Source organism: Physella acuta, unplaced genomic scaffold, assembly GCF_028476545.2.
Source record: "Physella acuta isolate Inbredline_101_S28 unplaced genomic scaffold, ASM2847654v3 ptg000995l, whole genome shotgun sequence".
NCBI classification, from domain to species: Eukaryota; Metazoa; Mollusca; class Gastropoda; family Physidae; genus Physella; species Physella acuta.
Window position 1 is genome coordinate 225571 of NW_026732512.1, and position 10984 is coordinate 236554.

The following is a 10984-nucleotide window of genomic DNA, read 5'->3' on the forward strand; positions in this document are numbered from 1 at the left end:
GTCATGGTGTGTGTGAGTGCTAATGCATGGTGTTATGGTGTGTGTGAGTGGTGGAGTATGGTGTGTGTGTGGTGGAGCATGGTGTTTGTGTGAGGGATGGAGCATGGTGTTATGGTGTGTGTGAGTGCTAATGCATGGTGTTATGGTGTGTGTGAGTGGTGGAGCATGGTGTTTGTGTGAGTGATGAAGCATGGTGTGTGTATGTGAGTGGTGGAGCATGGTGTGTGTGAGTGGTGGAGCATGGCGTGTGTGAGTGGTGGAGCATGGTGTGTGTGAGTGATGAAGCATGGTGTGTGTATGTGAGTGGTGGAGCATGGTGTGTGTATGTGAGTGGTGGAGCATGGTGTCTGTGTGAGTGGTGGAGCATGGTGTGTGTGTGTGGTGGAGCATGGTGTGTGTGAGTGGTGGATCATGGTGTGTGTGAGTGGTGGATCATGGTGTGTGTGAGCAGTGGATCAATATCATGGTGTGAGTGGTGGAGCATGGTGTTATGGTGTGTGGGGTATTGCATGATGTTATAGTTAGTGTGTGTGCGTGTGTGTGTGTGTGTGTGTGTGCGTAGTGAAGCATGACGTGATGGTGTGTGTGAGTGGTGGAGCATGGTGTTAGGGTGTGTGTGGTGGAGCATGGTGTTAGGGTGTGTGTGTTTGTGTGGTAATGCATGGTGTTGTGGTGTGTGTGAGTTGTTGAGCATGGTGTGTGTGAGTGGTGGATCATGGTGTTATGGTGTGTGTGAGTAGTGGATCATGGTGTTATGGTGTGTGTGAGTAGTGCACCACACTCCTAAAATATGATTATATGTATGATAGAATAGGTAAATAAACCACTGCAATTTTCTGAAAGAAATGGGTTTAAGTTATAGTTTGACCTTAAAACAGCAGATACACAGAAGAGTGGGTGGGGTGGTGGTCAGCATCAAGTCAAGAAAATAATGAAGAAAACATAAGATTTTACACTTGTTTAGATGTGCCACCAATATGCAATAGGCCACATACTGACAAAATTATGTGTAGATTGTGCCACCAATATGCAATAGGCCACATAGACCATTTTGCCATAACTACATGTATTAAACTCAGCTGAACCTTTTTTTTTTTGTTAAATATAACTTGCTTGTGGTAAAACCCCTTTATCAAACTGTTACACCAGAAATCTAGGAGTGGCTGATATCACACAAGTTTTGTTATAGATTATTTCACTGTTATCTCACCATTATTTCTAGCCAACAAACTGTACTTCACATTGTGGTATTTTAATATTTCTCATCTAGCTGTGGTTTTACTGACATCACTACATTAAAATATGCTAGGGGTCAAGGTCTTTGTTTCACAGAATTGTTGACCCTGTTATTGATTCACAATGAGAATCCTCACTAACACCACCATGTTATTGATTCACAATGAGAATCCTCACTAACACCACCATGTTATTGATTCACAATGAGAATCCTCACTAACACCACCATGTTATTAATTCACAATAAGAATCCTCACTAACCCCACCATGTAGTTCATTACATAAATTAGAATAAATTATTTAGCCTGCAGCCTTGTACACTGGTTATACAAAGTTATGATAATCCACAATTATCCATGTCTCAGATTAAGTGACGAATTTAATTGTCACTGAAAATTAATTGTCACTGAAAACCCTTGAGGTAATTAAAGTACAAATTAATTCATTTTAATTAAACTTGTTTTGGTTTACAAACTCACACTGCATAAAGGAGGGGGGGGTAAATTCAGACTTAATTAAAGCAAACTAGGAATTGTAATTTGTTTATATTAAATTGTGTATCAAAGCAAGGTTACATTCAGCTGTTATGTTAGGTGCACTTTGTTAGCAAGTTGTTCTATATCCCATTAGCTATTTGTTCTATATCCCATTAGCAATTTGTTCAATATCCCATTAGCAATTTGTTCTATATCCCATTAGCAAGTTGTTCTATATCCCATTAGCAAGTTGTTCTATATCCCATTAGCAAGTTGTTTTATATCCCATTAGCAAGTTGTTTTATATCCCATTAGCAATTTGTTCTATATCCCATTAGCAATTTGTTCTATATCCCACTAGCAAGTTGTTCTATATCCCATTAGCAATTTGTTCTATATCCCATTAGCAATTTGTTCTATATCCCATTAGCAATTTGTTCTATATCCCATTAGCAAGTTGTTCTATATCCCATTAGCAAGTTGTTTTATATCCCATTAGCAATTTGTTCTATATCCCATTAGCAAGTTGTTTTATATCCCCTTAGCAATTTGTTCTATATCCCATTAGCAAGTTGTTCTATATCCCATTAGCAAGTTGTTCTATATCCCATTAGCAAGTTGTCCTATATCCCATTAGCAAGTTGTTCTATTTCCCATTAGCAAGTTGTTCTATATCCCATTAGCAAGTTGTTCTATATCCCATCAGTAGCGTAGCGAGAGGGGGGGCGGGGGGGGGGGGACATATGTCCCCGGGCGCCGACCTTAGGGGGGGCGCCAAACTGAAAGTTTGAGGGGGGGGTGCAAATGAAAAGTTCGAGGGGGGGGGGGGGTGCAAATCGAAAATTTGCTCCCAAGGGGGCGCCGAATTGAAAGTATGTCCCCGGGCGCCGGGAAGGGTCGCTACGCCTCTGTATCCCATTAGCAAGTTGTTCTATATCCCATTAGTAAGTTGTTCTATATCCCATTAGCAATTTGTTCTATATCCCATTAGCAAGTTGTTCTAGTTCTATATCCCATTAGCAAGTTGTTCTATATCCCATTAGCAAGTTGATCTATATCCCATTAGCAAGTTGTTCTATATCCCATTAGCAATTTGTTCTATATCCCATTAGCAATTTGTTCTATATCCCACTAGCAAGTTGTTCTATATCCCATTAGCAATTTGTTCTATATCCCATTAGCAATTTGTTCTATATCCCATTAGCAATTTGTTTTATATCCCATTAGAAAGTTGTTCTATATCCCATTAGCAAGTTGTTCTAGTTCTATATCCCATTAGCAAGTTGTTTTAGTTCTATATCCCATTAGCAATTTGTTCTATATCCCATTAACAATTTGTTCTATATCCATTAGCAAGTTGTCCTATATCCCATTAGCAATTTGTTCTATATCCCATTAGCAAGTTATTCTATATCCCATTAGCAAGTTGTTCTATATCCCATTAGCAAGTTGTTCTATATCCATTAGCAAGTTGTCCTATATCCCATTAGCAAGTTGTCCTATATCCCATTAGCAATTTGTTCTATATCCCATTAGCAAGTTGTTCTATATCCCATTAGCAAGTTGTTCTATATCCCTTGTTATAACAGATATTGGATCAATGTAAGGTGTAATTCTTTAGTTCTTGTTCCATTTTTTTATTGTGAGCTGTGTGCTCTACCTGCATTGTAAAATTATGGTGTGCTCAATGTCTACCATGTACTACTGCATGCTGTCTCAGTGTTTGACTATACACCCTTAGTGTGAAAGAAACTTCCCAGAATAATAATTACTCCTATATGGCAGCAAGCCAGTACTCTGTGTGGGGTGGGGGGTGGGTGTGGAGGGGGGGGGGGAAGGCTCTTGTTTAAAATTCAGTAAGTCACTCAAGAGTGCAGAAATAATAATGGGACAGCAGACATTGCACTTGTGCAATCTGAAGGTGTGTTTACATGGTAGGCTTAAACTATAATACCAAACCACAGTCTGAATCAACATCAACAAAAGTATACCCCAACCTGAATCAACATTAACAACAGTACATCACACCTGAATCAACATTAACAATGGTGCATCCCAACCTGAATCAACATTTAACAACAGTATATCTCAACCTGAAAACCTGAATCCAAATTAACAATAGTACCACATAATTATCTGAATCAACATAAAAAAACCATCACTTCGTTAATCAACACAACATTAACACATCACTAGGCCTATCAACACAAAATTAACACATCACTAGGCCTATCAACACAACATTAACACATCACTAGGCCTATCAACACAAAATTAACACATCACTAGGCCTATCAACACAACATTAACACATCACTAGGCCTATCAACACAACATTAACACATCACTAGGCCTATCAACACAACATTAACACATCACTAGGCCTATCAACATAACATTAACACATCACTAGGCCTATCAACACAACATTAACACATCACTAGGCCTATCAACACAACATTAACACATCACTAGGCCTATCAACACAACATTAACACATCACTAGGCCTATCAACACAACATTAACACATCACTAGGCCTATCAACACAACATTAACACATCACTAGGCCTATCAACACAACATTAACACATCACTAGGCCTATCAACACAACATTAACACATCACTAGGCCTATCAACACAACATTAACACATCACTAGGCCTCTCCACAAAAACAGACATTGTAAGACAAAGGGGTATCAAATGAATGTGTTGTATTATAAAATCTGTAAGAGGTAATTTATGTGACAAATAATATATTACATTATGAAATCTGTAAGAAGTAATTTATAATTCCAACTTGCAAACTTAGGATGTTTTTCAGCAGCCCAAATTTTCTCTAGAAGCCAACAACAGCATAAACATAAGTTAAGTAGTTGTTGTGACTGTATACGTCATTTACATCCATATAAGTTGCAGCATACACTGTAACTTTGTTATATAAACCCATACATCATTTACAAGTAGCATACATCATTTACATCCACATAAGTTATAGTGTACTATGTAACTTTGTTGTATAACATAAACCCATACATCATTTACAAGCAGCATGCATCATTTACTTACAAATAAGTTACATGGTAACGTGTAGCTTAGTTGTATAAACCCAATTTTAAAAAAATAAAAATAAAAAAACTTACCGGACTTCTCTTTTTCAGGGTGAAATTTTTCCACAAGAGCAGCCTCAGCTGATGAAAAAATCCCATCTTGTTTTCGTACGGCCTTTCAGAACTGTAAAAACCTGATACTCCTGGCTGCTGGACACTCTCCTGTTAGCTCAGGTGTTACATTTTAAGTCTTAAATTTGGAATCACAGCGATCTTCTGTTCAAGAACAGACTTCATATCCAAAAATGTAGGCCTATCAACTATTGTAAGGAACACAATTTTAACAGTTTTTATACCCTCTTGAAATTAATAATATTAATAAATTAGAATATTATCTAGATTAGGCTGTTTAACTTATTAGATCTAACATTTTATACTGTACAAATATTTTAATGAAGGTCATTAGATCTAGATTTCTAGACTCTAGACTCTAGACCTAGACTAAAAAAAAGAAAAGGTTATGACTTTAGGACTTTAGGCCTATATAAATTATTTAGGCCTAAATTAGGCCTATATCATTAAAAAAGGGCCTTTCACTTTCTGCTTTAAAAAAAAGTAACTTTTAGTTCTAGATCTAGAGGAAATCTAGATCTAGATCTAGATCTAGATCTAGATCTACATTAATTTTTATTTCACTTTAAAATTGTGGGTAGCAATAAAATGAATAAATAACTCAGTGAGTCAATGTCAATAAGCCTAATTATTTTTAGTTAGGCCCAACAACTAGAATCTAGATCTTAGAATCTAGATTTTAGTTTTATTTTTAAGTCTAAAGAATAAAAGATCTAAAATTATTTAAAATAGTTAGGCCTACATTACTACATTAGTTAATCTAGGCCCTATAATCTACACTTACAGTCTAAACTACACTCTTCTCTTACTCTTAAGTAGATCTACTAGAATCTAGGACCTAGATCTAGATCTAAGACCTAAAGTACTTAAGTCTTAACTAGCAGAAATTATCACAGATCAGTAAATCCACTGTTGGTGACTTTGATACAGAACTAAATCAATAGGATCTAGATCTAGACTTTCTAGAGTCTAGATCTAGATTCTAGATTAGTAACAGCTAACAGGCTAATAATGCGTGTAATATTAACGGTAATATTACAACACTCAACACAATCAAGTAAACATCTGTTTTTCTACCACCATTGAATGATTGATTGATGAAAGTTAGATTATTTTTATTTGACCAATGACTAGATCTAGATCTAGATCTACACAGAAGATCCAACGCCCAGCTGTTGCGCTCCAGACTTCTCTACTCTAGCTAGATTCTAGAATGATAGAATCTAGATCTAGATCTAGATCACTAGCTTACATTACATTTAACACTAAAACCTCCACACTACGTCTACAACAGTAGCAGTTCGGTAGCCTAGTCACCTACTAATGTAGGCTAGTGTGTAGGCCTGTTTAGGTATAAATAAGATAAGAAAACTAGAATCTAAATTCTAGATTCTAGTTCAAGATACACAGCAGTAGCGCACCCTGATCTCAGATGTCAACCTACCGTGCCGTTTATTATTGGCAGGCCTAACCTTTTTCACTATTTTATGAAATACTTTAATATTTTCAAGCAACCACCTGGTGAACCATTGACCTAGTTTTCTTTTTATTTCTAATTCTAAAGCTTTTGCAAAACTAGAATCCAATCGCTTGGGTTTAAAATTGAATTAATTGTTTAATAATTTTTAGGCCTCCGTAATTTTTTTTAAGTAAGAAAGAAAACGAAATCTAGATCTAGCAAGATTTATTAATCAATATAAATATAATAAATTATTCAGCATTAATAATGTTCCACTGAAAATAGCAGGGCATTATTTTAGTCGTGTGTTGCCTACCTGAACGGTTAGCTATAAACTACACAAATGCCTGCACCTTGCAACACACTTTCGAATTCGACACGTCTATCCTATTCTATGAATGTTATTGTTTCCATTCGCCTTTCTTCAACGATGTTATTTTTGTACTAAGTGATGTCATATCTTTCAGTGTTCCGCATCATGTGACCTCCCACTGCATGCTACCATTGGTCGCATAGTTCAGTGTAAAAATAGAGCATTGATCACATGGTATATTTATTTATCCTCTCAGCTGATTGCGAGCGCAGTGCCAAACGAATGTCAAAATGCGGGACAAAAGTATATCAACAAATCAGCAATATATTCATATCGATAGTTAATAAAAATATTTTGCATGGGCTCCTTTTAAAGTAGTTCTTTATTAGATATAATTGTAAATAATGCCTGTAACAGTAGGGATCCCACACCACATTAGACACCCCACTGGGGCAATACAGCCCATATTATAATTATTTTTTATAGGCCTAATACTAATATTAATATTTGGGCCAACATTATATGCCAATACTGAAGGCTAAATTACTAAATACATGTAATATTTTGAAGTCCAAAAGAAATTACTATTATAGTTCCGAAAAGCAGCCTATAGCTAGCTGTGTTTGTCAGTCTGACTAGAAATAAATTAATTTCATAGTTTAACACAGTATAACAGGTTTATTTCAGTAACAAAAACTTCATTTTTTAACAACACTTTAATACATTGGAATACAATTATATAAAAGTAGGCTACCTAATCTTGACTTGCATTTGTCAAAATTTTAAACCTAAAATAATAATAAGCGATATTTTTATTGACAAAATTTGCATAAGAGGCAGACGTGTGACGTCATTTGAGTGAGGTCGGACTTTTTGCGACTATATGTGACTATGTGGCCTTACGGACACATTTTCCACGTCACCAGTGGCGTAGCCAGGATCGTCTCAAGGGGGGAGGGTCCAATTTTTACCCGGGGACAAACTTTCGATTTGCACCCCCACCCCCCTCAAACTTTCGATTTGCACCCCCCCTCAAACTTTCGGTTTGCACCCCCCCCCCCTCAAACTTTCGATTTGCACCCCCCCTTATACTTTTTATATATACCGAGGGGTCTATGGGGGGGGGGGGGTTTATGACCCCCTAACCCCCCCCTGCCTACGCCACTGCACGTAACCATTTCTCACATTATTCCCAAAGTACTTTTATTTTAAAAGTGGGTACGGCCTTCGATTTTGTCTAATCAAAATGAGACAAACAAGTAGATCTAGGCGGCCCAATCGGAACAGAGAACAGGTGAACCACACTGAATGTAAACAAAACATCCGAACTGTGTGCCACGTTGTCACGTACCTACGCCTTTAAGCCTTCCAATCTAAGGACACCCATTTCAAAGTAGTAACAGAAGCTATAATGCCCCGCTGTTATTTTTTAGCTTACTTGTAGTACATTAAAGTTTAAAGCTTCATTATATTCTTTGTTCACATCTTTTCCAACATTCGGTAATGTAATTATATATACGTGTATATGTATATGTATATATATATAAATATATATATATATATATATATATATATATATATATATATATATATATATATATATATATATATATATATATATATATATATATATATATATATATATGCGTGTGTGTATGTATTTACAAAACATGTATATATTTGTATGTATATATTTTTAAGCCTATAAGTGAAAGTTATATACATATATACATATGTGTGTATATGAATATACACACACACACACACACACACATATATATATATATATATATATATATATATATAGGCCAATAGATATACCTGTATACATGCAGGCATATCTACACACAGACACACACACACCTACACAGCTACTCCGTAATTAGATCTCATGATGAAAAACCTGATAAAACAGATTAGGTTAAATAAAACGATTTGTCACAATTGAACAAAGACGACAACATGACAGACTGTGTGGGCTGGCTGTTTTCCCAGTTAACCCTACATGTAGGCCTACATGTTATCACACATACACACATACACTCACATACACATAGATACACTCACATACACACAATCTCTTGTTTTCCTAGTTTACCCCGTATGCCTACATGTTATCATACACACATACACATACACATACACTCACATACACACATACATTTTAGATGTAACCCCGTATGCCTACATGTTATCATACATACATTACATACATACACATACACACACATACATTTTAGATGTAACCCTGTAGGCCTACATTTTAACACACATACACACACACACACACATACAAAGCCATATATGTTAGATGTAATGCTTTAATCTCTTGGTGTAAACACATTGTGCGTTTGTGTGTGTGTGGGGGGGGGGGGGGGGGGGCTTTTTTTAGACATGCAACACTTGTAGTTATAAGATTCTCATACTTATGAATATGTACGTGTTGTATTTTGCGCCTATATGTTTGTGTATTACGGCATGCGTGTATGCAGTGGCGTAGCCAGGATCGTCTCAAGGGGGGGGGGGTCCAATTTTTTCCCGGGGACAAACTTTCGATTTGCACCCCCTCAAACTTTCGATTTGCACACCCCCCCTAACCCCCCTGCCTACGCCACTGCGTGTATGTATGTATCTATGCGAGTAAATATTTGTGCGCGTGTTTAATATTTAATGACAATTATTTTTTAATTAAATACACGATTTATTTATTATTTGTACGATGTATATATTGTATAATATTGTATATAGCGTGTAAATGATGCACGCATGTTTTTAATATGATAACACGTGTGGTATGTCACCTTGTATAGCACATATCAAAGGTGACGTGAACGTACCCATGACATTCAAATCTCTCATATCAATATGTGTGTATGACGACGCTATGTGATTTTGATTACCTATCCTATACTCCTGATAACAGTGCTATCGATACTAGCCGATCGATCGAGGCAGACGACCATGACGTTTCACACTATATCATCACGTGACTTTGAAGGTCACGGGTGAATTCTCAGAAGCCGATCATTACCGGATACCAGTGTTTCACTAGACAGGTCGTAGCTTGACGCGCATCAGTGATTTTAGTTCTTCGGGTGGGGATTGGTGTAGGTGTCAGGTGAAGCGTGTCTACGTCTGCTGGTATGTTGTCAGGTGTGGAGGAGGGAGGGGGTGGAATGGAGGATAAAGCATTACAGGTTCACTGATGGGTGACGGGGGCTTACACGCACCGGACGATGAAAGAATGTGTTGCAATATAACACAGAGGATGACTATGGTCGGAAGTGTTGATCCTGTTGTCTAGTGGGTTGTCTTGTGGGTTACTTCAGGGGTTGTCTGATGGGTTACTTTATTGGTTTCCTTATAGGTTACTTCATGGGTTGTCACAAGGGTTGTGTGTGTATTGAAAGTGCTACAAAAAAGTACACACAGGAAAGACTATATATATATATATATATATATATATATATATATATATATATATATATATATATATATATATATATATATATATATATATACATATATATATATATATATATGTGTGTGTGTGTGTTTATGTGTCTATTTTTATAGAAGTCTGTTTGTTAGCATGCATTCTATCTTATATTTCGCACTTCCCGTGTGTGTTAATATATTGTTAAGCTACTCCACAGAAAAGGTCTTGTTTTCTTCTATCCTTTTTAACGCTGCATATTGCTTTACATTTGACCCCTGTTCATACAAATAAAACCATACTGTTTTAATATAGGCCTACATGTTTGTTTACAATGTGTGCATTGATTATTTGGGTAAGACTTCGTAACTATCAGACCGGCAAGTTATCGCCCTTGACTTTTGCACTTTTCCCCCGCAGCGCTGCACGGTGCGGCACCCGTTCAAAGCATTATCGATCTACGCCTGCTGTAGATGCTTTCTTTCTGTTCGCCTGATCAAATATTAACCAGCATGTGGTTCCATGACAAAATGTTTTTAAAAGAAATTATTTAAATGTCGCGGTGACTTGGCTGGGGTGGGGAGGGGGGCGGTATCGTCGTGAGAAAGTGTGGTAAGTTATGGTGTACAGGTTATAACACTAAAAAATATATACATACACTTGCATATATAGGATTATATGATAAATATATATTATATTATTTATATTTATATTTACACACTCTCTCTCTCTCTCTCTCTCTCTCTCTCTCTCTCTCTCTCTCTCTCTATATTCGCCATTGAAAACTAAAAATGTTTGTCCAACAATGAGCGTACTTTTGATTGATATTAATCAAAACATACTTATCACTAGTTCTGTGTTGTGACGAGCTGTCTTGGAAA

At 36.6% G+C, this 10984-nt stretch overlaps 1 protein-coding gene across 3 annotated transcripts in view; it reads right to left on the bottom strand.

Annotated features, from left to right (window-relative positions):
- Nucleotides 1-6811, bottom strand: part of LOC131954397 (ATP-binding cassette sub-family A member 2) — a 53328-nt gene extending 46517 nt beyond the window's left edge. The window contains exons 1-2 of one of the 3 annotated variants that reach the window (XM_059318030.1): nt 6671-6811; nt 4857-5083 (exon numbers count right to left, since the gene is read on the bottom strand). In XM_059318030.1, coding sequence (XP_059174013.1) covers nt 4857-4922 — 66 coding nt within the window. In that variant the 5' untranslated portion in view covers nt 4923-5083; nt 6671-6811. Of the gene's footprint in view, nt 1-4856; nt 5123-6670 lie in introns of all 3 variants that reach the window. The other 2 variants (XM_059318033.1, XM_059318031.1) reach the window with 2 other exon arrangements.
- Nucleotides 6812-10984: the final 4173 nt, after the last annotated feature.